Raw genomic sequence first — 27470 nt, 5'->3', positions numbered from 1 at the left:
CTGTGCTCTGAAACACATGGACTCTAAAAATGAATTGAATTTTGATGAATTACAATCTGGAAATGTCTTTTGAAGTGAGACTGTACCTATGATAACAATTACAATACTTGAGTTATAAATACAGTTGAGACTAACCTTATGGTAACTGCAGTTAACAACTGCAGTTGTTAACAAAGCCAGGGATATTTCTGAGAAGAGTCATGATGGATTCAGAATGTGAAAAGCCTGTCAAACTGCATTTAAAATTCAGAATCTTTGGTTAAACCAAGTTGGACCGACTGTACAGTGACTTGCTCACAGTACATAAGGGGACTTCTGTTTAAGGAAGCCTCTTTAACCAGCCAAAGGTGCATAACAAGATCCAGTTGCTGGAAACTCATCCTAGGTGATTTCAGTCTTAAAACATGCCTTATATAAAAAAGGGACTTCAAGTTAATAGCTCAAGCTAAGAAGAGGGTATAGCTCCATCTCTTGGCGTGTGTTAACCAGAATACAGTGTTTTTATCTAATCTATCACCTGGAAGTTGAGGCCTAAGTTACACAGGCAAACTTAATGGCCTCCTTTTATTACAAAAATGCTATGCATGTCTCCAAGTCTCTTCAGAAGTCAAAACCTTCACTCCTCCCTGTTACCTTCTCCCTTCCCCTCCATCCCCCATTTAAGTTGTTTATAAGCAAGTACCATGTGTATGGTTGGTGCTGGTCTGGCCAAATGACATTCTAATTACATATGGGCAATTTCATTGCAACTTTGTCCTCAGCATGCGTCAACTGTCGTGAATAGAAACCACAGCAGAGATAAGACCTGTAGAGGACAGAAACAGAAGATTTAAGCACATCTTGAATTTGAGATGTACAAAATCTGTCTCTTTGTTGGTATAAAAGATATGTATGAGTGCGTGTGTGTGCGCGCACACACGTGCGTGTGCATGTTTGCATTTGGAGTGTCTCCTCAGCACTTGACATTAAATATTTATTTGTTTTACCAGTATTAACTGGTACTACACTTGAAATTCTTTCAAGATAACATGTCCACTTCCAGTGTAAAATCTCTTCAGTTTTCAGCTTCTCAAATTCTAGACTCTGCCACCTGTATGTCCATTTAATTTCCTTCTGTAAACTGTGTAAACCTCTTGCTTGCAATACAGACCGAGAGCCTTTGATATTCAATTCTCTGGCTTTTATTAACATATGATGGACTGTTGATGTTAATATGGTGTAGTTCTTAAAGTACAAATTATGCCAGGCCTATAGGGCAATACTAATTTTTTTTTCTAATGAATTGTGATTTTTTTTTTTTTTTTTTCTTCAGTTGAGTGGACTTACAGTCATCATTTTTAACACTAAATGGCATGTTTCACTTGCTCAGTGGTTGTACCCTGTTAAAGCTTTGTGTGTTTCCCTGGTCATTTTAATGCCACCAGCTCAGCTGTTTCTTTGAAGTGCTGCTGATTAGTCTGAAAAGAAATTTGGAAGGGAATGCAGAAAGGGTAGAGAAGAAAACTAAACCTAAACTACTTAAGCAAATGAGCAGCTTTCAAGTTAGTGATGGATTAAGGCTAATTCCCACAGGTGGGGTAATGGATAAAGCTCACAGGTGTACAATGTCTTACATATGTTGATGGATGAATAAAATTTATAGCTAACTTCCAGTATGCACATTAAACTGCTTATATTTCCCCTTTCATACATAAATGTATATTCTCATATGAGACAGCTAGCATAATGGTGGCCTCTTGCATAGTTAGAAGCTGAATGTTCCTGGGTAAACTTGCCTTGCCCTCCTTGAAAAATAGGGATTGCTTGCAGAGCAAGTACAAGGACAGGCATTTTGTAAAGTCAGCACAAACAGAACTGACTGATACTGAGTCTATTTCTTATCAACCGCTTGCTCTTTTGGAAACAGATAAGCATCATGTTGTTATTTTTGTAAGCCAGATTTCATAAGGAAAGAGAAGTGTGTGTTGTTTCTGTCTGTCTTTTCCTTTCTGCTCTCCCTCATAAACAGTTGGGCAATTTTAACTAAATTGAACAAATTGTGGTATTTCAATAATACGAAGCTCCTGTAGTTTTCCTGAAACTGGTGAATAAGTTAGAGATAAGATCCTGACTTTATGGGCATTAGTATAGGCACTCTTAACGCTCCGGGTATGAAATCTTTCATGTTATGATTTTTCATGGAAATATCTACTGTATTTTCATGCTCAACAAGTAGTCATAAAGCAAATCAAATCCTAGGAGTTGCCAGGAAAAGAACAGAGTGCAAAGCAATATAAGAAAAAATAGTATTGTGCCACAATCCATTACTGCATCTTTCTCCTGGGTACTGCACTGTGCAGCTCTTCTCCCCCAACCTGGAAAAGATGTGGAAAAGCAGCAGTAGGAATCATTGTACGGAAGCCATTCACACTTACTATGAACAACTGTGTAGGCTGGAGATTATCATCCTAGACAAGATAGAGCTAAGGGGTGATAGAGCAGAAGTCAGTGAAGTGTCATGGAGGGATGAATAGAGGCTTACAGTTCATGGTCTCTGTTTTCTGCAGTAAGTAGGGGAAATTGAAGTAGAGTTACAGAAGAAGATAGATTAAAAACAAAATAAAAAAAAAATGTTCTTCAATGTATACTTAAGCTGTGGGACTCCTTGCTGCAGGCTGGCTCCCAGAAGTTTACAGGGTTTCAGTGGAATGTTGATGTGGATTCATGGGAGAGAAAAATCTGTTGAGGGTTACTTAGTATTTATCAACATCCTCTGCCCCAAAAAGTCTTTGAGTTGTAATCTGGGGGGGGGGCAGTGTCTTACATACCTTCTGTGTTCCCGCACTCTTGCCAAAGCATCAACTTTTAGTTCCTGCTTCCCGGCTAGCCATAGGATATTAGCTGGGATACACGGGCCCTTTTCCCTAAGCTTGTAGAGCTGTTCTTACTTGAAACCACAGTCTGAGTAGAAGAGAGATGTCTGGTTTGAGGCCATGCTAAAGGAAAAGCAGAGGAAGTGTAGTCCTTATCTGCACTGCTTATCTGGTCAGTTGACCAACAAGTCCATGCCTATGGCCAGTCAGTGCATCCACAGTTCCAAATTAGCCCCAGCGCCTTCTCTTCTTTAGCCAGCAGATATGGAAGGGGGCACGGCAAGAAGGCTGGGGTGAAACATAAAGGAGAAGAGTTGAGGGCTTGGGTGTAGGCAAAAGCAGTGAGCTTTGTGTGAGGATGTGGAAAAGAGCAGAACAAATAGAAGGTGGGATACGTGTTTGTAGGTAAGGAACAAAGGGTAGGATTTGTATGTGACAAACAATTGTTTGTCAGTTGCAGGATAACTTTAAGATTTTTTAGAATGAGGCTTAGAAAGCCGATACAGAGAGAATACAATTAAAATTGGAAATTTTACAAAGCACTTGGAGAGGTACTGTCTTGTGGAAATCTTACAACTTGACCAGAAGGATTTGTATTTGGATTTCTGACTTCCCTCTTTCAGCTGTGTATTCTGGATAGCAATTTACAGAATGACAGGCATTTTGTAAATGGTATGGTGTTTCTTAAACTTCAGTACCTTGCAGCAAAAGAGAGAAGCCATTTCCTTCGCAGGCATCACCTCCTGTAATAACAGCTACTCACTTTACATGCTGAGCAGTTGCTGAACTAGGAGCATATCCAGAGTTTTATTTTCCTGTATTAATCAAGGAAAAATGGATATGCTTTTTAGTAGATGTTTCCTTTACAAGATGCTGTAATTGGTGTTTCACTCGCTGAGTGTTTAAACTCTGTAGCCAATATGAAGCAGATACAACCTCTTTCTCATGGCCAGCTGTGCAAGTTGCTATGGGAACTCGGTGGGGACTATCTGCAGATTACTGCTCTGGGGACCACACCTGGCTTATTTGCATTCAATTTAAGTTGGGGAAAATTCAAAAGAAGAAAAGAGGAGTGTAGACTAGCCGGTAGGCAGGCAAAAAAGGGCTTGTCATTTTAAGATTGTCACATTGGATGGACAAGCTGCTCGTATTCATGGTTCTTGCAGACTCATGCAGCGTTCTGAATTTTGTAGCCTTTTTCATGCGTTTTGCCAGTGTTGTGAGGCTTGTTGGAAATGTAATGTCACAGAGGATTTTTTTGGCATTACTGCCTCTAACTTAGTGAAATTCTAGAGAATTTGTCAACTTTCTGTGCATTTTTAATGGGTAATTTCTCTGATGGTGAGTGTGAAAGCAGTATGGAATACAGGTCATTCTTTTGAAAGAGCATTTTCAACTCAGTGCAATATTAAAATGTCAGTGCAATATTGAATGTTGCTGGAGAGCTTAGCTTGATTTTTTTTTTCTTTTTCTGAATACTTATTTCAGTGGTGACTGACTTCCTAAGAAGGCTGTAGAAAAAATTTTCATTCAAGTCAGCAGCAGTGGTCAGCTGGCAGCTCTCAGGCTGTTTGTGGCTGAATTTTGGGGGACGATGGTGTCCTGGCACTTAAGTGCTTCACTTCTTGCTTGCTTGTTCATTCTCACTACATCAACTTGCTTCTTGACCAAGACTGGACAAAAGTGATTAAAACAGCACTGCATGCCGACTTGCTCTTTATGTTATTTCTTCCACTAGGTTGACAAACTGCCTTGATACCTTTCTGCAAGAACGCATTACAGGAGCATGTAAACTGTTTACAGAACAGTAGTCTTAGAAGCTTTGAGAAATCTGAGATCACCACCTCAGTACTTCTAAAAATTTTTTTATATATATACAGAAAATATACTATATAGAGAGAATATATATAATATGTATGTTTTTATATAAAACACAAAGTGTGTATAAATATATATAAAGTGTATAAGTTTATATATAAAACAGATAAAGTTCGTGTATATATATACACACATTAAAAACATTTTTGAGAGTTAATGCGTGCTTGTCTACCTGTAGACATTTTCAGTTCTGATCTGTTGCAATGTTACCAGAGCCTTGGTCTTCCTTGAAGATTGAAGTTTTCAGCCTGTTGTGATGCTGTAGACCAACACATGGAATTTTTATATAGATGTGTCAGACATTTATAAGGTGTAGTTTTTGTTTATTTGCTATAGTTTAGTCTACTATGATATTATAGGGTTATTAGTAGTTATTTTTAAGTTCTTCTGTGAACAATTCCTTGAATTTGGGGTTTAGTACTCTAAGCCAGGTCTATTCTAAACTACTTACTGGTATAATTATAGCTGTTAACTCTGCTGCTGCTTCTGTTGGTTTCTCATCAACACTCCCCATTTTCTTTACTTTCAAAACTTTGTGGTTCAAATGCCTTCTTCAACACATCTGATGAAAATAAGTGATTATGTAGTTTAAGCCTTACAGTGGAGAAATCACATTTCCATTTCTGAGCATGGAAATGATGTGTGTGAGGAGATCTGAAATCAAAAAGAGTATTCTCAAGCGTGGAATTGGAGGGGTATGTTCATATGTAAGTATACTAATTGATACGAGCTGTCAACGTTAGAGCTGAGAGTAAGTGTCCCAAAGAAGAAATAAATTGTGAGATTTTAGTTTCTTCTATTTGTCACATAAGTTGTGTGATGTAGTTCATAACATGAATATGTAACATACAAGTGGATTTAAGCTATAGACAATAAAAGTTTAAAGGCAATACTGCTGCTGAAACAGTCTTGCCCAGTTGTTTGTTCCTGCTGCCTTTGTGCTTCAACAGGGTAAACATTTCTCCCCTTGGATTAAGAAACAGATTTGGGGTTAGTGTGTTCTCCTTGTGGTTGGAGTAGTTTTAACAGATCAGTTCTCTTGTGTATGTGGCAGCACAGAGAGGAGGTGGTATAGCAGTGGGGGATGAGCGGGGCTGCTGCTACTGGTGTTCCTGCTGCCTTTTTGCTGACTCAGCGTTCATGGCCAACGGCTGTAGTACTGACAGGCATTTATTTAGGGTCCTAATTAAGTATCCTATTTTTAACTTCCGTTTTTTTCTGTGAAAATTGTGAGATATGCATATATGAAACTTGTGCTTTATTGAGGAATCAGCAACTAAGAATTACTCTGGGTATCACTCCTAAAAATTATTTTGTCAGGCCTTTTGACCTAATTTTTTCAGTTAACTACTTTTACCCTGTAATTTGTGACTAGATCATGTATTTCTTTTGAAAGGGTTCTGTATCTGTCAACCCAACAATTCCAGTCAAAGTAAGTTACAGAAAGTGGGGCAGTGCTGAAAAGTTTACCTCTGCTCCAGTTTATTGGAGAAATAAACAAGACATTCCTGTCTTCAGTGGTCTGTGTCCATGGGCCTGCAAATAAACTGCATGTCTTCCCAGCAAATCCTCTGCAAACGCAGCCACAGGTGGTACTCATACTGCATGCACTTCAGCACTGCTGCTAGTAAACCTGTTCTTGTGGTTATTTCCTGGAAAAGCTAATCAATGCCTCTTCTGCTTTAGCACAGCACAGCTGCTAAAACGGGCAAAACTCTGCTTGTGAACATTTCCTGGAAAAGCTCATGCAGCTAATACTTCATATGTGTAGTTACGCTGTGGTTTTCACTTTCTACTGTTCCTAAATTATAAGTTGAAGACCCAGGTGCCCAGGAACTTTGTATTTTTATTTTTTTCTGACTGATGGCAAATGCAGTTATATTAGCTCTGACCATCCAAAATGATAGATACTTGGATAGGTGTGCTGATGGATGGAATCAGTGTCTGCAGTGTGAATAACTCCGTTTCTTTTTTCAGATGTTGCATCTGGCAATTTTTTGTTCAATTTGTAACATACAAAGCAGCTTGTCTGGAATTTGGCCTTTTCCTCTTTGAGATCAAATAATTTAAGCTTCAGAAAGAAGCATTCTCATGACATGTCTTGTGGTTCCTACAGGTGTTAATAGTGTCTGGATCAGTGTGCTGAGGGCATTAAAGCAATATCCTCCTTCAGATTTGAGATAGTTATTAAGGAAGAGAGAGCAAAAGCAATTTCTGCAAAGGACGGTGGTAACAGCAGTGCAACTTCGATTCATACCATGAACTGTAGAGGTTTTGCATGTGCTTTTTTCTATTAATTTGTTTGTCAATCTAATGCTAACTAGAGCTAGATACTGCCTCTACTGTTAACCTTGATGTATCCAGTTGACTCCAGCAGAAATCATAATACACTTAAACTTGTGACTTAAATTTATGTATTTTGAGTGACCTGTAGAGTATTTAATGACAAGTGGCGTGGAGACTCTGGGATTTGAATTGAACTGAATTGTATGGTTAAGTCATATACTGAATTAGTCTATTCTTTGTAGAGCCTCTATTCATCAGGCTAGGTTAGCAATTACTACTTTGGCAAAGTGGAGAGCAGAAAAACAGTGTGTTTGCAGAAGGCTTTATGTTTTGATTTACAGGTGAGTTTAAAAATAATGTTTTTAAGTTCTGAAGGCCTGTCCCTATTATGTGGGTGGACACGGAGAGGCAAATATAATGCCTTTGGAATGCACATACGGTGATGTTTCCAAAATGTATAGGTCATACAACTGCTAAAACAAATACCACCGGTCAGTATTTGAGCTTGGCACAAGTAGCCTTCATATGTTGTCAGATCAACTGTGTTGTGATTTACATATTAGAGAATATTTATTTTACTCAAATACTTGGTATTTTTAACGTGTATTGCAGTAACAATTTGAAACTAGCAATATTAACGCCATCTTCATTGCGTTTTGGTAGTATGAACTGCATTTACCTTTTCTTGTCAAATGGTGTGCACAATTTCAGTAGCTGCTGTGTGTGTGTAAGATGTGTTCCTAGTAAGACACAACCACTTTAGGTCCAGGGCATACAGGAGCATGGGCTGGCGTTCCTTGCCAGGGGAAGTTTGGGGTCACCCACTCCTCATGGTGGCTGGCGCCTGGTGGTGCTCCAGGTTCTCCAGTTGCCCTAAGCTGCAGCCTCCCATAAAAACTTGTAAGCTTTCAAGGTGGCGGTGGTTTTTGTTGGGTTTTTTTTTGTTTGTTTCAGTACTACTGTTACACAGACCTGTGCCCTTAGGTTGCTTTTCAAAAAAATACAGCAGGACACAAAGTACAGAAAGACTGAAAGAAAGACTGATGTGAAGTTACATGAACAAAACACAAGGGAGGGCTGAAGAACACAATCAGTAAAACCTCAAAATTTATCCGAATAAGAAAAAAAGTGAGGCATGCAAATATTGTAAAAGTAATAAAATGAGGTGTTTACTAATAAAACAATATATGTGTTCAGTACTTGTCAGTGTGATGTATTTCTGATTTGACAAACCAGTAATTTTAAAGGAAGATGAGACCCACATATGTGGATAAAAACTCAAGCAGGTGTCTCCCTTAAAATACTTACATTTTAAATTCTTTTGTGTGTGTTTTTAAAAAAAAATCCTGCTTAACTTTGGATACTACTTTTCATGTGCAAGTTTACTACAACAACAAATATGTAATTATATAGAACCATACCTCAAGTGTGGTGGAATCAAAGCATGATTTGCTCATTTTCAATGTTAACTTCTCATTAAATCGAAAGGAGGTGAGTGCCCTCCTGCAAATATGAAAAAGTGCCACTGTGCAACAGCTCTATGGCAGGTGGAACATGCTAATTAATAACACAATTTGTTTTCAAATCTGTGACACTTTGGGTTGTTTTTTTGAATTAAGTTCCTGGAGTCAGTGCTTATGATATAATGTTTGATGCATGTAAATAAATAAAAAGGTCTCAAGCCATTATGAGAAAACCTTGAAAACATAATATGAGTGTAACGTGAGTCCTTAAATCAGAAGATATAAAGACCTAATGTTTGCTACTCTTCAAAATATTCCATGATTTCTAAGTAAATGTTATGATGGTTTCATGGATCAAATTTGGACAACATGGGTTGACTGCACTGAATTTATATCCCTTGCTTTTGAAAAGAAAACACTCAACAGAATGAAAGAAAAACTTTTCTGTAAATATAATATGGATCCTTTCCTATGTTTTATGGCTTGTAGGCACTACGGGGAGGGCAAAACTGTTCAAATAATGTGCCAGAATGGTAGAATTAGCCATGAGTTTCAAATAAGGCTCAGTTTGCTTGCGAAAGCTATCATGCTGTAACTTTTGAATAAGGGTATTTATCTTCTTTTCTCTCCTCCCCCGCCTCTTGCCACTCCCCCCACTTTTTTCCCCTTCTCATATGGTGGTACTGTACTGTGAGTTTGTCATGACCACAGTTTTCTTACTATAAAAAAATGACTTAAACCATGTTAGTAGCTACCTTCTGCGGACAAAAATAAGTGAGTCTTAAAAAAACAAACCCACAAACAAACCCCTTTATATAATGTGTCAGGTGCTTATGAGTATCCGCTGTCCTGCACTGATAAGATGAATTAGCATTCCTGCTTAGCTGTCTGCATACTTAATTTTCTTCAGAAAAGGTACACGAAATAATTTTGAAAGACATTTTGTGCAACGGAAAGTTTGAAAGGATGGTTATGATTTGAGTTTGTGAGAGAGAACTGAAATTAGATGTAGACTAAAATTCCAATTCATAGCAATTGCGTAATGACCGGTTATTCTAAAGCAGGCCAATTTTATTTGACTTTTCCAGACAACTGCTCTTTGGCTTTCAGAGCCAACTTAGCAATTTTCAGATAAAATCAATTTTGTTAGCCAAAGTCAAAGGTGGTGGCTAAAATTAGAGCTTAGTTTGTAGCCCTAACTATGAACAGGCTGCTGCCTGTCTGTCCGTAATTACTCTAAGAGGATTGTGCCAACTTTAATAACAGTTTATTTTGTTGAAGTACGTGGGGTTTTTATAATTTTTTTTTATAGCACATTGGAGTTCTGTTTGAAATTTTTATTAGATTTCATTTAGCTTGTGGAATGGAGACTTGGAAAAGTCTTGAGTTAAAATGTAGTAGCTCCATGTAATGTGAGTTTAGGACTAGCTGTATATATGGTCGTGGCTGGTGTGGCATATAGAAAGCAGCCTTACTCTGAGTGTTGCCGGTGTTCATGGACGCTGTGCTTAGTCATGCACTATTTTCAAAGCTTTAGTGACCAGTCTTCTTCAGTGGTTCTTCAAGATAAGATATACTAGACACTGATACATATGCTGATATGTTACAGTTAATACCTTATTTCCTTTCCTTGTATCATTCCGAGTGCACTGTTCAAAAGGGAAATAATGAATTATTGGTTTATTGGGTAATCTTGCCATGTTGATTCAGAAAGCATGCCTGCACAGTTTACAAAGGTCACGCTTGTCACAGAGCTGGCTAGTGGCAGAAATTTCCTAGCTGTCATTGAGGGCATGTAGTAAATGACATTTTACTAATACGTGGAAACATATCTATATAAAAATTAAGATTCTTTTCCCTTATAAAGGTGTTGGATAGAAAAATGCTGATAATAACTTTGCCCTTTATCTCCTTAATTCTGCCTCATTTGTGTTGTTTTATTTAAAAAAAAAAAAGACCAACTGACCTTCTGAAGATAAGGGTTTAAACACCCTGGTTTGTAACAACTTTAGTTATCTATAACACTTATTTACAATAGATTATATTGGGGAATAGTTTTGTGGAGTTTACAGCCAGTCAGTTGGTCATAATAAATGGAAAAAACCCAGAAACAGAAATAAAAGAGACGATGCAAAAGGAAGTCTAACCAAGAGTTACATAACCTGCAGGGAAAAATAAGGTTCCCTATCCAAAAAGTAAGGTATTCAAGTATCAAGTATAATCATTAGAACTGAATAAATAAAGTGACATATTGGTGGGACAAACAGCAAAACACACACATTCGTTTGAAATGGGAAGGTGTGGGAGATACATAAAGAGTGAAAAGAAGAGAATGGGGTAGAAAGTCTCCTGAAGCCTTATCTGCAGACTTTGAAGTGTTTGAAGGACATCTGCTTTTGTCGTACCTGGCTCCGTGTTAGTGACTTAGTTCGTGTGGTTTTTAAGGAAAAATAAGAATAGAACTATGTGGGAAAAATCTTCAGTGTAAGAATTGCAGAATTGGGTGAAGAGGAGAGAAACAGTTTTTGAGACATCTGTAGTTGTGCAGGATGTGGAAAATTTTGCACTGATGATCGCAAGGTGTACCACTTTCTCTTCTTAGAGGTGCCTTTGGAGGAAAAATGAAACTGTGTGCAAAACCCAGAGTGGTATTTTGCTTAAATGTGAGTACCAGAAGTGTGACTGATTCAGGATGTTAAGTAACTTTCAATGTAAGGATCCGGAAAGAAAAGAACAACCAATGATGTGGCAGAACCCAAACAGAAAGTTAAACTAGCATATTCTGCCACTGGTTTTGAAGCAGGGTGGTAATGCACTGTTCCTTTCCAGACTTTTTCCTACCTGTGTCTTTGGAAGCCTACCGGATAAACAGTTGCAGTAGCGTGACCTAAATGAAACAATAGGTGGGTTTTTTTGGACAAAAATTAAGAACTACATAAAAGGGAAGATAATAGAATTGCCAAAGAACGAAGTGGTCACTGGAAGAATTTTTTTTTTTTAATTGTTATTTTGAAAAGTCAATGTATAAGGTTTTATTTCAATTAGCAGTGGAAGTTACAGTTCAAATGAACATTTGTGTGGGGGTTGGTGTTTGTAAGGCAGCTTAGTTGGTACAGTTGGGAATGGGAAGATAATTTCTGCCTTGTCCTTGCTAGCTGTCAGTGCAATGTTGATAGTATGGACAATGAGTAGAACTGTGGTACCACCAGCATGCTGGCTAACACTGCTTGAGGCACATCCTTCCCCGGCCTTTATTTGCTGTTTGCTTGTTGTGTTGTTTGATACAAGTCATCCATCACTACACACGTGTCTGCTTTTAACGGTCACTTCCTGCGGCCGCGTGCTTTTGATGCTGCACCTGTGTTCAACCAGCTCAGCACAGACTCTTGTCTGAAAAGGATCCCAAACATAACACTGCTGTCCTCTTACTATGCTACTGGCTGCCTCAGCTCAGGCACTACTTAAACTGGCACTTGCTTTGTGAAGTGCTTGGCTTGTTACACCATTTATGTCTCAACTCTTCCGATGAAGCAAACAGATTATCTCCCAGTGCACTCCAAAAGCATGTGTGGAAGAGTGAAGTTTACTGAAGGTCTGTGAACCATAGAGATGTGCCTCAGTTCTCAATGGGACACGTGAATGAGTAGAAAACCAAGTTGAAAACAAGATATTAGGAAAACCTATTCAGTACTCACAGTTGTTTCCCTGCAGTTGGGAGCACCTTCACACCTTCCCTTCTTGCAATCTTTTTCAAGTGTAGATCACTCATGTTAAATATATAGCAGGGAACATCTTGTGTTAAGTAGAGGTATGAACCTGAACAGAAGAAGAGGTCAAGCATGGAAATAAATTCCAGTCAGTACTGGATGATTGAGAAGTCCCTTTTCTCTCGCTGCCTCTTGTTTGGAGAGGCGGTGCTTGAATTCACTTCAGAAATGAGGAGAAGAAAAGTACAGCTAGCTTTTTAAAAAGGAAAAAAAAAAAAAAAAAAGAAAAAAACAACTTGCTCTTTAAATTTGCATTAATATCTGGAAGTGGGTGGCTCAACCCGATAGTCACCTCCTGCATCACATTATCTTTTCCTGATCAGAATATGGAATAATAAATGTTGTGATGCCCACATTACACTTGAATTTTTATATAAATGTTCTTGCTGTTTAGGATACTGGTATTTGAATGGTAAACAAACTGTATGAAATTGTTTAATCTAGCCTTGTGGTTTGTCAGTACACTTAGTTCTGTGGACCACTTTTGGAAAAGAAGATTGATAATGAACAGACAAAAGCCTCCTCCCACTTCTCCGTCTTCAGCGTAGTTTGTGGTCACAGTAGCAAGTGTGTTCTGGTTATCATTGAGTGGTTCAAAGATGCAACCTGGGTGTAAAGTGCCCCTTTCAAAAACCATAGCTCCACAGTAAGCTTTGTTTAGCTATATTGTGTACGTTTGTGGAAGGGATTAGTAATAAATTTTTGTTTTTTCTTGGAAGTCATTGGAAAGCAAAAGACTAAATCTATTTTGATTTCACTAGGGATAGATTAGTGGGTGTCAAATGTTACACAATACTTGACATATTCACTGCTGTTAAGTTGGCCATGGCAAAGGGATTACCCGATAATGAATCACCAAGTTCTTTAGCTATTTAAAGGGAATCACGCTGCTTCCTTGCCCTGGTGGTACTCTCTTTCCTGCCCAGGACCTTCTTGTGACAGTTCGTGTTCAGATGTGGAAAACTCCATGCAGATGTGCAAGCACCAGTTTGACAGCTTTGTGTTCAGCTTCTACCTTGCTAATTGTTTTCGTGGGATTATTTGGATTGTGTAGAAAGCTTTCTCCAAATCCCCTTTATTACTGAAGTTATTGTTGCCAGCAGGAATAAGATTAAAGGTGCTTAAGTCTGTAGAGTTGTTTCTAATTTGTACGTGTCATTTCAGTGGCATTTGAACAGAACTTTGTCTCTTCCCCTCCCTGCTCCCCTGTGGTACTGTGCTTGAGTTAGGGCTGAGAAGCCAAGCTATTGGAAGAAAATTCATTTTGTTCCCTAATTATTATGCTGGCACTCGGGAGATAATTTTTCCCTTCATGCACTGCCAATTAATATGCAAATGAGCTGATAAATATTTATACCGTGATTTAAATTATGCAGGGAGCGCTTTCAGTGTACTCTGCAAATGAATTGTTCATGGACTTCAAAGTGCTGGCTGCTGTGCTAACGAGAGGAGATTTGCATAAGGCCCTAATCAGGCGCATACTGATTAAGCTTCATTATGGAAACTGCCAGCTGCAATCTTTGTTTCTATTTTATTACAAAAAGGGGAACTTTTCACGCTTCAGTCGCCTTGACAATGTCAGACACAGCTAGTAGGAGAGACTAAAACTCCACAGAGCAACTGAAGTTTCCCTGTTCAGTTGAAGATTGCTATGGTGTAACTGAAGTTGTATTTCTTCCCCCACCTCCCCACTCCCTTTCGTGTTCGGTTGAGAGCAGTAGTGTAGATTTGATAGAAATTGCCATTCTCCCTTTCCTTGGACTATCTGAACCTGTAGAGGATACCACAGCAATGCTGGACTGCAGCGACTACGTTCTAGGTGGGTACCAGCTCAGCTCTTTCTTATGAACGTTTAATATGGAAATAGAGGCTGTGAGGTTGACTATGCATAGAGGCTTAATCACGTATGCAGAGGCTAGAGAAGGTATTTGTAAGGCTGAAGCTCACCAGTGAATCGGCAGCAAGTAGCTGCCTGGTAGATAGACAAATAGATCTGTACCAGGGAAATACATGGTTTGTTTTTTTTCTTCTTCTTTCCCTTGCTCCAGGAGAATTTGTTTCCTCTGCGCTGGACAGATTTGCTGCTAGGCTTGGATGATATTAGTACAGACCTTTTGCTTTTAGGATTTCAATCTGAGAAGCATTTGGCTTCTAACAAACACTGGACTTGACTTGTATATCCGTGTGTTATGAATTTTAAAGCATTAAAATGAATGAGAGAGCATCCCGGTCTTGAAGAATTTAGCAGCTGTATTGAGCCATTCCCCAACAGAATGTATATTATGTCTGTGTATTTTTAATGTAATAGCAAGGTTCTTCATGCGTAATAGAAAATAAGGTGGAGTGCACAGTGGTTGCCATTGATACCATTGCAAGCCGTGCCTAAGGTTACTGGGATAATGTATTTCCTGTGCTGAGATGCCATCAGGACTGCAGAACAGACATCCCATAATTTCTCCTTCATGTCTTTTAAAGTTATTTATAATGACGGATCATCCCAATTTTACAATAGGTTTTATTTATTTTTAAAGCTCTTTCTGCAAAGCTCAATGTAGAGATTTTTCCTTTATTATTCTTTCGATTCCATTATATAAGTTCATGTAAGAACTTATGTCAAAGAGAATATATTTTTGGATGGTAAATTTTAAAGCAGACATACGAATTTTTTTTCTGACTAGGAAGTGGTTTTTTGAAAACGAATGTCTAAAGAATTCTTGGCATGTTTTTGCTCACATTGAACTTTGGGTTTTCCATACTCGTCAGTGAATCATTTTTGCTGGTGCTGATGGAGTATTGGGCAGTTTCACTTTAATGGGTGAAAGGAAATAGTTAATGATATATTCCATGTTAAGATTTTCTGTGTTTTACTAGCTGTGTACAGTCCGTAATACTCCAGGTTGGTCCAGTGTCCGCTGCTTCTTTCTCCTGAATACCTTTTGAAATGTTACTGAGGGTGTGTGAAAGCCTGGCACAGCACTGCCTTGCGACACCCTCAGCCCTGCTAGCAGAGTAGCAGTACTGAATGTTATTCACTCCTGAGAGTTGATTTCAATCATGCACCTGCTGCTTTCGATCCTTCCTTCTGTGGAGTTTGTTTTTAGATAATGTTGGCAGAAGTTGTAGCCCAGGGCCTTTATTTAAAACCCAAGTAACATCTAAAGGAAAAAGAAAAGGTGAGGGCATTATGGTTTGGTTTTTTTAGCCCACTTCATTTATTCTTTTAACTTTAAAGGAGAAATTGCATAAGCGTGTATAAACCAAATAATCTTTTTATTTGACGTATAACGAGTCCGTAGGTTTAGTATCCTGTGGGTATGTGTCTGTTTTGCTGGTAGCAGTGTTGTGCTTCAGATGTATGTCATACCATTTGCAATGGAAATAGCGGCATTGTTCTTGGTGCTTTACATGCAGAAGGCCCACAGATTGAACAAGAAATAGTCAGCTGGTGAAATAATGGATGCTATCCTCTGTTTGAACCTGAGCAGTACCAGAAAGATGTTTCTTCATCCAACTTGCTGCTTTTTTGCAATAACAATGTTTGAGGTCTTTGTTAGGGATGAATCTTCACAATAAAATATTCTTCATTTAGACTTGCTTTTAGTAGTTGAATAAACTTTATGTGTATGTCTAGTACTAGCAAAACTAAACACCTTTTTAAAAAGAATTCATTTTTTTGGCGTAGCCTGACAGAAAAACGTGTCTTCATTGCTTTATGAAAAGAGGTCTGTACAGTTATAACTTTGTCCTAAGCAAACTTGCTGGTCACACAGGAACGTTTGTTGTATGAGCCTCCTCATACAGAGGGAACAGGCACTATGTTGCTTGGAGTTCTGTGCACAGGACAGTTGTGTCCCCCCTCCAGGTTTAGTTTGTTTATTCTGCCATTAGTATCCTGCACAGTGGCTCTAATACTTCAGTTTCTGCAGCAAGCTAGCACAGGAGGCAGTCTTTTTTTTCTTGCAGGAGCTTTCTGAAGTGGTTCAGTGAATGGATCCCATGTTATTAAGAGATCTTCTCAACCTATCATGAGTTCGGGCTATCCTTGTGCTCTGGGCTTAAAAAATACATCCTACATCCAATAGCCCCATGAGTTAGCCTAGTTTCCACAACCAAATGTGTTGGCCCTCTAAGCCCTCTTTGCTCATTTTCCTGTTGGATGAGGACTCTTCAACTTTGTGTCCAAAGTGAAGTCTCCCATTCAATGTTCTCTGAACCTAAACTAATTTCAGTAGCTAGCTGTGTGTCAAACGCACTAGTGCTGTTTATCAAATGAATGTTGCCTATAATCACTTTAAATAAATGCATTGTTGCCACAACAATAAGCCCAATTTAAGGTACATGTAACTTCTAGATAGAAACATACTTTGTTTTATACACTTCTAGATAGAAACATACTTTGGTTTATACACAGATCTATTAACAGGGTGGGGCATATCAACAACAAACATTTTTGTGCAGTTAGTGGAACCCATGTTCTCTTTCTAGAGTGTGGGTCATACTATCCAAATGTGGAAAATGACAAAGTAAGGAGCTGGGAAGCAATAGGTTCTGTATCTGCAACCTTAGCAGAGCTCGGTCTTTCAAGACTATGGCTTGAATCTGCTAAGTAGAGGTTGTGAAAAATGGGGCAAAACTTGCAGCCTTTTGCAGACGTGTGGGCCAGCAGTGCTCAGTTGGAAAGTTTCTCCTCACTCCCCCTTTCAGAAAGCAGTTTAACACATGTGCCTTTATACTAAGAGTAACACTGATAGTTCGGATCTCTTTTACACATGGCTGACATTTGAAAGATTCAAGCATGGGCATAGGAACTTTCTGAGAAGAGTTGAGGCTCTGTAGAGGTTGTGTTAACTTCCTAGGGGAAAATTCCTGTTTGTTACAGTCCTGCATTTTCTAGGCCCTACTGGGTTCAACTGCAGCAGTTGTTTACGTAGAAAATTACATTTCTTTCAAAAATATTGAGGGGTCTTAAATTGCGTTTCCTAACGGCTTGTTGGAGTTTTTCCAAGGTTGATGTCTCTTATCTTTTCTCTCGCATGCGCTGCATTTCTAACGAGTTCCCTCCTCTTCCCACCCTGCAGTCCCAGCCAGGCTTCATCCAGACTCCTGTTTTCATTCAGGCCCTGTGCACGTGCTGTGTTACTCCTGGCTTGTGCTTTCGTTCCTCTGCATCTGTCACCCCTGGTTTTGGGAGCCTCAGGGTGGCACTGGTCTCTCTGATAGTACACAGCAGTGGTCCGGCTTCTCATTTCCAGCTCTCATAGGCTGCCAAGCAGTGAAATGTCTGGGCATTCTCGAAAATAACTGGGGGAAAGATGCAGCAGTTAATGCTGTTACTGTATTCTTCTTCAGCCCGTTGGTATTTTGGAAATCACCGCTTTGATGAAAGTACATGACAGAGGTAACCTTTTAAGGACCTAGCAAGAGAATATCCTGGCGTAAAGGGTTCATTTTGAGCTCATCGAACTTGAGTTTAACTTGTTATGGGAATGGAAGAATGTGCTTAAGGATTTGCTTACACTTCATTTTATGAACTGGTCTGTCTTGAGATTCTTTTTGTAATTTTGGTTTGTGATAATGTGGCACACTAAGGTCGGTAGCAGAGAATGAGGAGGTAATAAACTGGAGAGCTGATGCTGTACACAGAACATCTGTATAGATTCCTATATAAAGAAACTATATTCTCTGTCTGCCATCTGGAGAGGCCCTCTGCATTGCACTGTATTCAGCTGACAGGCTGTGAAACCAAGAGCAGACTTTTCAGTAGGTGTATCCAGAGGGAGAAGGAAGAGGAATTATTTTATATTTGTATGGCTTTGCATGAATATATAGGAAATACAAAATAGCTTCATATCTGACATTTCTGTAAAATAAAAATGCGGTATTAGAAAAATGGCATCTATTTAATTATAATGTCTGAATTTCCTTTCTGTTATGGGAGGGGAAAAAACACCCAACACATAATGTAGGCCATGATGGTCAGACTTAATGTTTTTAAATCTTGTTGTAGTCATTTTTCCCCCCTCCACCTCCTCTTTTTGCTTTTATGACTTTCATTGTACTGAAAATTAAGTTCCTACCTATCTTTGCCCTCCAGCATGCTGTCTTTTATTCCCTTAACACCATGTTTTCACATATGGGAATAATGACATACAAAATTTTGAAACAATATTTATCTGGAAGATTCAGTATTGTATTCTGCTTCTGATCGTTCTTTTTGTGTTATAATCTGACTTAGGGTAAAGTACATACCAAATTCCTGATGATCTGTACTTCCCTTGGACAAGAAGGTATGAATAGATTTGACTTTTTTCTTTCTGTATTAGTTTATCTTTATTTCTGTTTTAATGCAGACTCAAGAATGAACAATCCGTCAGAAACCAGTAAACCATCAATGGAGAGTGGGGATGGGAACACAGGTAAGAAATGATGAATTGGTGCACAGATATTTTCTGGTGAAATTGAATGGATATTAAAAGCAAAATTTCTTTACCAGTTTGCAGGAATTAAAAAAACAAAACAAAATACACCTACTGTTTTTAGAGACTTGAGAACACTTTTATCTTGTCATTATCCCTCCCGTATGTAGGGCATTATTCACACCTACTGTATCAAAGCACTACCCACACTTTGTATGTAAGATTCCCCTTCCCCACTTCCTCTATCTGTAAAGCTTCTGATATTGCAGAAGGTCTGGTGGCACTAGCTCTTCATAAGTAGTCTCATTTTTTTCCTGGCAGAACATACCCTCAGCACCTGTAACTTCGTCATTTATTTTTGAGTTGAAATTTTCCCTGGCAGATGTGGGCCACTGGCTGATCTTATTTCCTTTTTAGCTTTCATTCAAGCTCTCACAACAGTTCTCAAGAACAAGGCAAAGGGAGAAAGCATAACTTCTCAACATTAAAAAAAAATGTGAGCCGCTTTTCTGTAATTTCTTCGTGTGTTAGAACAGAACCTTGAAATTTGTCTGGGGAAGAATCGCCCTTGTCTCAGGGCCAATGTGCCTTTTGTTGCATCCTTAAGATGTGGCCCTTGTTAAGCCACTATAACTCAATCGTGCTATCTCATGCTTTAATTCCTTTCTGGAGGTAATTTAATGTTCATTTGGGAAGTAAGAGAAATGACAGTTCTGAATGGAAAGTAAATAGTTTAACCTAACTCAGAATCTTGTCTGAGCTCAGAATAGCATTTGGGAAGAGAATATTTTAATGAGAAGGAACTTGTTCTTGCTGCTTTGAGAGAAATCTAGTTACCTTGTATGAGGAAAATTATTTTTCCTCCTGGTTCAATAATAAGAGTTTTACTTTAAACTCTGGAGTTCTGATGAAATAAACAGTTTATTTCATTTTATGCTGCTGTGTCCTCATTCTTTGTGCAAGGGTTTAATATGGCTAAAAGTGGCTGAATGTTCCCGATACTGTTCTGAGAGGTTGGATGTTTTCTGCCCATGCAGGGGGTCAGTCAAAAGGAATTCCGCTCGCTTATTAATGTGTGTTTTGTTACTGACATCTCAGTTTTTATAATTTCCCTTGTATTTGTAACAGGAGAGCTATCAATTCTTTTTATGTACAAAAATAATTTATTATGTATTTAATACTGGTTTAGGATGATATAAAACATTATTTCAAAAAACATATGGGCTGTAAATATTTCATAATCATAAACAGCATCAAGAGAACAACAGTTTTAAATATCCCTATGGAATCCTTGTAGCTGGAGGGTGTGTGTAAACTTCTGAGAAAATTCAGACTTCATGCTCTATATGACCACAGTTTCCCTGCGTATGCTTTCTCCAATGAGCACGTTTCCAATGCACTTCCTTAAGTGCAGCTTTAACTAGCAGTTTCACCTAAACTGTGCTGCTAAAGAGGAGGACTTGGGTTTATTCAAAGGTAGTCCATTATCACAGAAGTATTGCAGCTTCTCCCAACACTGGACACTTCTAAGATTCAGCTGGACAGGGTGCTGGGCCATCTTGTCTAGACCGTGCTTTTGCCAAGAAAGGTTGGAACAGATGATCCTTGAGGTCCCCTCCAACCTGGTATTCTATGATTCTATGATCTGCTTCAGCAGAACCCTGACTCTGCTCTCCTAGGCAAATACTTTATCGGTGTGAAGGTAGTGGTCATGGTAGAAAGAAATCGATGGATTGTAAAGCTGTAGTAGGTGCTTTCATCACAGAAGGGAGTACAACATCTGTATTTTTTTATACTCTAATACTAAGGTTAGTAACAACAGATTGACTCTTACCGGTGTTTGGACCTTTTGCAAATGTTGCTTCTGTAATTTAAGTGTTCCTAGTCCTTCCTTTCAGTTTTGTGTCCTGACCTTTTAAATGAAGCAAGCTAAAATATTCTAGCATTTTTGAGGACCCTTTTTTCTGCAGTCATTGTTTTGTTTTTAAATATAGTGCTTATAAACCACTGGAGGTAGTGATCAATGGCATTTGTGACATTCTTTGCTGGCTCGAGCATCAGTTGCATTAGTCAATTGGCAGATGTTGAACCCTGACAGGAATACTCACAGAATGTAATTTTAGGCTTCTGAGCAGGGTACTTAGATTATGGTTCTGGGCTCTGTGCATACTTAGTGAAGAGAAGTCAACTCTCAGCTTGGATGCAAAGGAACTGGAAGTGCCATTGATTGTCTGGGAAGCATAGGCTCTGAAGCAAAATGCAAAGTGGTGACGTTTTAAACATCCAGTTCTTATTTTTGTAACTTTTAATTGTTGTCCAGTGACATTTGTAAATCACTTGTCTGCTGTGTAAGCACTACTAGTCTGTCTTTTGAACCTCGGTGGATGTTTGTTTGGGTCATTCCTGTTATAAACTGTAGTAAGCTGATGCAGCTTGAAATTTATAAGAGAAATTACTGTAGGGCATGGAATTTATATTTGGCAGAGCTACGGTTCTCAGGATAAAACAATATGGTTGCCACTGGTAAAGATGACTTAACATCAGTAGTTCTCTGACCTAAGTTTCATGGAAGTAAACAAATTAGGGTTTTGTATTTCTAACTCTGACTATTTAGGGAACACAGTAAAGTCCCCTGAAAACATTGGTCATAACAAAATGCCTGAAACAGATTTTAACTGTTAAATTTTTGTGCTAACTGGACTGCCCTTTTAAGCATCTGAAAAAGCAACCCATATTTCAGAGGAACTAAAAACAACAAAAAAAGTCTTAATGAGTACAGGAGTTGTTGGATGGCTGTTTTCACAAGAACATTAACTGATCAACTGGTTATCAGTATTGCAGAATTATACCAACCTTTTCCAACCTTCAGTTGTGGTGGTCTGTCTACTTAGTATCTACTGGGAAAAAAGAGAGAAGTAAAAAAAAAAAAAGAGATAAGTCTTACAGTAAACAGATAGCCCTTTTGGTTTCCTTTTACAGGTTGCAGCTTAAAATTTTTCAAAACAGCTCAACCTTTTTTTTGTTTGTTTGTTTAATGCATATTAGTTTTTAAAAGCTGTGTGAATGCAGTACTATGAAAGCCAAGGTTATAATGTCTATGAAAACTGTAGTATTATGACATGCATTGACATAGCAGCAAAAAAATGTTTTTAAGTGTAGTATTTGGAAGGATTCTGAGGATTCTTGTTTGCATTGCTTCATTTCCAGAGATTGATTTTCCAGTTTCCATAAGAATAAAGTCTATAGGAGAGTAGGAGAGGGACCTTGAAATATTTAACTGCTAAAATTCTGGGCAAATGTCAATGCTAAACTTCTTATTAGTAATGTGGACAAGAATTAACAATTTCTGAATCTTGGGGATGTCTCTCTCAATGCATGCACACAGAGAGAAAGAGAGGGGGGGGGAGATGGGGAAATGTACTGCTGGTGCTGGCAGATGTCTCCCAGAGCACAGTACAGATACCCACTCAAGTTAGTTTTGAAATCTTCTTTCTTCTCCTTTGCCTTCCCTTCCTGAGTCCTTTCTTGCACCTTACACCACATCTCCGCAGACCTGTAGTCCTTCGCTCCTCTTCCTTTCTTATGCAGTTTATAAACTCAGACTAAAGTCATCTGATTATGCTCTTGGATTTTGAGAGTATGTTCTGCTGACTTCAGGTGTAGCGTTACCTTGCCTGCTCCATTTTGTCATGCCTTTACCCTCTGCAGGTACAATTTCAAGGCAGCATAAACTAATCTATGTTCAGGATGTCCTGGTAGTTAGCATTCTGTTCCTTTCCCTGGAATGGCATTGAGTGAGGTGACTCAAAGATTTGATTTGGCTGAAGATTAATTGCATTTACTATGAGTCCTCATCCAAACCAACTCTGTGAAGTAGCTAAACACACGACTGAATTTATGCCAGAATTTAAACGTGCTTAAGTTGCACTGGACTTGGGCTATAAGGTTGAAATTTCATCCTACAGCTTGATTCAGTCTTAACAACTTGCTGGGGGCGGGGGAGGCTCATTTCCCTACTACCATGTCTCTGACCCTCCCCTGCTTTGCATTATCTCCTGCTTGCTGGCCCCTAAAGTTAGTTAATTCATCTCACATAACTGGTAGAAAACTAACTTGGCCGAAAGAAGAAGGGAACAGTTCACATGAACAGTTTTCTACTCACTTAGAAAGGTGGATTGGCTTACTGTTGGGTCCATGAACTACCAGAAGGGGCAGCACAAGGACCATGTGGTTGGAACGAAGAAGAAAGAGAAGATGGGAGATAGAGGGGGGAAAAAAGACCCCTCTTGTTTGGTGTTGGTGAGCTGTTAGATCAGCTCTAGCAGTTATGGGAGGTGGGATGGCGATGGAAAAGACATAAATACTTGACACTGTTAAAATCACAATACTTGTCTTTGCATCTGCCATGTCTATTAATCACTATGGGTTTTTGCATTTAACTCTTACTGAACAGCAGTGGCATTCTGATCCCTTCATGTGCTGACCTTCTGCTTCTGACAGCTCCATTTTCCAGTCTCCTTATCAGATTTTTTGGATTCCACAGGAGTGGTGTCACATCCTTATGAGCACCTTAAGAGCAAGGCCTCTCATAGGCTGGACTCAAAGTTAATTTTCCCTGCTGTTCAAGAGACATAGGCATCCTGTCATAAATGCAACCAACCTGGGTAGCATTCTTTTCAAAACTAAGGCTGGACGCAAAGGGGAAGGGACACTTCCAAATACCAAAGAAAGCTTAAGATGCAAGTAGAACCCAGAGTGAACAGATGTCTTTTGAGGTTTTTTGCTCCAAGTTTGGTTTTGGGAGATGTAGGGGAGGGAGTGGAAGTCTTTCAAGGTTAGTTTAAAGAAAATGTTGTTTTCTCTCAGTACCTGTGTAAACTGTTTTTTGGGACCCATGGAGATTTTAAGCTCAGTCTTGCAACTTGCTTTGTTCAAAACTATCAGCCCTAGGAGGCTCGTTTCAAATTTCCATATTAAGAGTCAGCAGAAGTGCTAACTGGAGCATTTCTTCTGCACACGTGCACAGTGGTGCTCTTTCAATATGATACTGTGATTTGAGGTTCTTTTTGGAAGATAGTTTACTAGAACAGCTTCACCTATATATTTAAGGTGAGGCTTCGAGCTCTCAGAAGTGGATAATTTTTTTTGACCCCTGCAAGTTTCCATTTGGAATGAGGAATATGTGCCTTACAGTAGGTTTTCTTATCTGTATTTTTTTCCTACTTGGGGGTCCCTGACCACAGGTTGAACACTGATTCAGAGCATCTGCTTAAATGAGGAGGTGGTAGATTGTTTCCTTTGAATTAAAATAGCTGTTTGTCAGGAATTGTTTTTATGTATTCACCCAATCATCTTCCCACTACCTTTGGCCTTCTGCATTGAGAGAATTCTGCAGTTTACTGGGAAGAATAAAAATAGATGAGATTCTTCTAGTTCTTTGCAGCAGACCTTCTTATCTACCTTTATTTGGAGAAATGCAACCAAGTTGCATTCATTCAAGATCAATGCAGACCAGTGATAGTCCTTCCATTCACTTCAGATTGGAATGTTAGGCTCATTAAAGCAAAATCATTTTACATAGTTTAAAATTTTAGTATTTTTAAAATGCCTGTGAATCTTTGGCTGCATGTATATCTCTTAAGTCTTGTAAACCCTGACCCAAAGCATAGAATTAAAAACTTGAGAGTAGATCAACTCTTCCCCCACAGCACCTCCACCAAAGATACACCAAAGGGCCACGTTAGGTATACCTTACATGACTGCTAGAAAGCTTGACTGTCTACGTTGTATCTGTATTTAATTGAACAGCGACTTCATCTTTGGAAATTTTATCCATGTAAGCTGTTTGTAGGTCAAAATAGAAATGTAAAATACTGGATAGTGTATTTTACTAATCAAATTTTATGCCCGCTTGCTTTTGCAGATGTTTCTAAGGAATAGCAAACCCCTGTTGTTTAACAACTGTGAGTCTCTTTTGCTTAGTAGATAGCGTAGATTTTTATGGTGAAAAATGTAGATGATGCAAGGAATTTTGCAGTAGGAACTAGTTGAACACCTGTCCACAGGCACTGAGCAAAATCTGATTGTCATGAAGAGTAAACATTCAAGTCTAAAGCTGGTTTTACTTCATTTCAGTCATGCAATTTTTAAGATTGCATCATCTGTTCTAAAAATTCCGTACAGCCTGATACACTCAGTCTCTCTTCTTGTAGGTAGTAATACCCAACATACAAAACCAGTTGTTGATAATCTCTAATGTTGATTTTATCATCTCCCCACAGAATGATTCTTAAAAGTTTGTAGGTACAGTTCCTCTTGGCAGAAGAGAATTCTGTGGTAGTTTCTTGTGGACAAAACATTCAGGGTGTGTTTCCCCCCACCCTTCTCACAACCAGATTATTTGGGGATAGTTTGTTTTCATGTCTTCTGAGCTGTTTTAAGACAACAGAAATGTAGGAAAATAATCAGGTTTTAGTTACATAAAAGTGGGTGAGAGCAAAAGCAAGCCCAGGCAGTTATCTCATGTAATGAGAGCTCTGCACAAATATTCATGGAAATGTGGAGGTATCTTTTATCCAAAGAGTAAAACTGTGGCCCATTACTGCTATATATATATGGTACTTCTGGTTTTGCCAAGTATTATTTCACCTGCTTTTAATGAAAGGTGACTTTATATGAACTTTGGTCTTGCCACTTGCCGAACTTGAAGATAGTTATCAGCTGTTGGATAGAGAGTGCATGGAGAAGGGAAACGCAGTTTAACTGTAGCAGGATGAGCTCATTTGGTTCTCAAACCATGGTAGAGTAGGCAAGATGAGAGAAGCTAAAGCAAATGCAATGTTGATTTTGTTCAGCTGACAAATGCTGTATTACTGAAGTCTGGAAGTGACACTGCTTCCCCACCCTGCCTTTCAGTAAAAAACATCAATTCTTGTTACAGTCAGAGTACTTTTCTACTACATAGTATTGAGAGAATAGCAGGTGACTCGGTAATACTAATTTAATTCCATTTCATAAAAGTAATAACTTAATAGTTCTTAATATCTCTCTTTCTCCAGGCACGCAAACAAATGGCCTGGACTTTCAAAAGCAGCCTGTGCCTGTCGGAGGAGCAATCTCTACAGCCCAGGCCCAGGCCTTCTTTGGGCACCTTCATCAGGTAAGAGGAGACCCATTTCAAAGTAGGGGAGATTTGGGCAGATACGAATGCAGCTGCTCTTGTATGTTCTGTGTTCTCTCTGTGTGAATGATGGATAGCCATGTAAAGGAGCATATGGGTAGACCACATGCTTAAATAGCTTGGGAGGGAAGAAGTTCTTACTGTGGCACTCACTTCATTGCATTAGGTTACAGAATATGTCAAGATAGCGTGAGACTTATTTGGGGGAACTAGAAAGCCCCTTTCTGGAGACTTGAGAATGCCTAAAGTGGTAGGGTTGGGGTTTTTTTGTTTGTTTTTAAACCTTAATGGAAATACCAAATCGAAAGGCAAAGTAAAATTTAATCTTTTTGGTAAAGGATTGTATTGGCCCAACAGCTGCCAAGGTTCTGAAACTGTCACTACCTAGTTAAGAAACCAGAAGTGGTATTGAATGGTAGTCAGCACTACGCTTCAGTGTTTCAATCTCTTACACGTTAACTAGAAATACAAAGTGATCGTACTTACTAAGCATATTTGGTTTGTGGTTTTTTTTTTTTAAGTTATTTCAAGGACCTGTTTGTCAGGTGGTATTCAGGCTTCTACTACTATCCCTCTGTTCTGCTGCTGCTGTGTTTAGGGAATCAAAGCTGAACTTCAGATGTAGGCTGAAGCAAAATGGGGCATCCCTAGGTGAAGAAAAGTATAAGGGGCATTTTTTTGTAGTTTTTTTATCTGTTAGCACTTGATGTATGAAAACAAATGTCCTAATTTCTTTCCGTTCCTCAGCACCAAGTTTAAACTTTAAAATACTGTACCTAATTGGCTGACCTTGAGTGTTTGAGGTCTCAGGTTGCACAGTTATTGTGGTATAATTGACGTACTGAAGCTTTTATGCCCTCTTTTAAGAGCTCTGAACTACCATTTTATTGTATGGAACATTCCACACGTCTTGTCACATAATTACAATTTTCCTAGCAGATTGGGTTATACAGGACCTAGAGAGTGCCAGTGTTTGAATTTGCTGAACCAATAGGCTGTTGTAGGCTGCCTTTATGTGGAGAGAAGCTGACTAGTTTTCATGGGTTGTCAGTATGTGTTTAACACGGAGACAGATACAGCTGTTCTGCAGAATTTTGTGTGTTTGTTTTAGTCTTCCTTTTGTTATACAGATTGATCCAGGACAGTAATTATATTTAGCACAGTCCTTTATCTTGCTTTGGAAATGTATTTATTTAAACAGTTGTCAGGATCTTTGTAACTTCATGTTTGATAAAGTGTGATTCATTTCTTGAAACTAGTTCAAAGGAAAATCTCAGCTATTCTTTCATGCATCTGCAGGTGTGTGGGAATCTATTGTCAAACTGTCCTCTTCTAGTGTGGCTGCTGTTAGTGGGGTGTTATTCAGCCTTAACACACAGTGCTTTCCTCCAGACTAACACAGAATGTTAGGTTGTAGGTAACGTTCAGGAACGGTTGAGTTTCTAATTAGAAAATGTTTGTTGTGTGGTGGAAGGGGGGTCCAAATTTCATTCGAAGAGATTTTCAGGAATACGCTGGCCGTACCTGAACGAGATACGGTTGTAGTCTTTCATGTGGGTTTTCTATTATTATGTAATTTTTAAAGTAGTATTTCTGAGTATATTTTTTGGATGGAAAGCTATTATTGT

The 27470-nt window shown here is 38.8% G+C and overlaps 1 protein-coding gene across 16 annotated transcripts in view; it reads left to right on the top strand.

Annotated features, from left to right (window-relative positions):
* POU2F1 (POU class 2 homeobox 1) overlaps window positions 1–27470 on the top strand; it is a 119970-nt gene that overhangs the window by 44561 nt on the left and 47939 nt on the right. For 15 of the 16 annotated variants that reach the window (XR_012627280.1, XR_012627279.1, XM_074857325.1 and 12 more), the window contains exons 2-3: window positions 18597–18662; window positions 25721–25821. Coding sequence is in view for 14 of the 16 variants with exons in the window: in XM_074857325.1 (XP_074713426.1) it covers window positions 18597–18662; window positions 25721–25821 (167 nt within the window). In the remaining 2 variants the exon portion in view is untranslated. Of the gene's footprint in view, window positions 1–14022; window positions 14066–18596; window positions 18663–25720; window positions 25822–27470 lie in introns of those variants that run through there. The other variant, XM_074857287.1, reaches the window with a different exon arrangement.

This window comes from Strix uralensis, chromosome 2 (genome assembly GCF_047716275.1).
Source record: "Strix uralensis isolate ZFMK-TIS-50842 chromosome 2, bStrUra1, whole genome shotgun sequence".
In the NCBI taxonomy this organism is placed as follows: domain Eukaryota; kingdom Metazoa; phylum Chordata; class Aves; order Strigiformes; family Strigidae; genus Strix; species Strix uralensis.
Note: the sequence above shows the minus strand (reverse complement) of the source record. Positions and strands in the feature narration are given on the sequence as shown.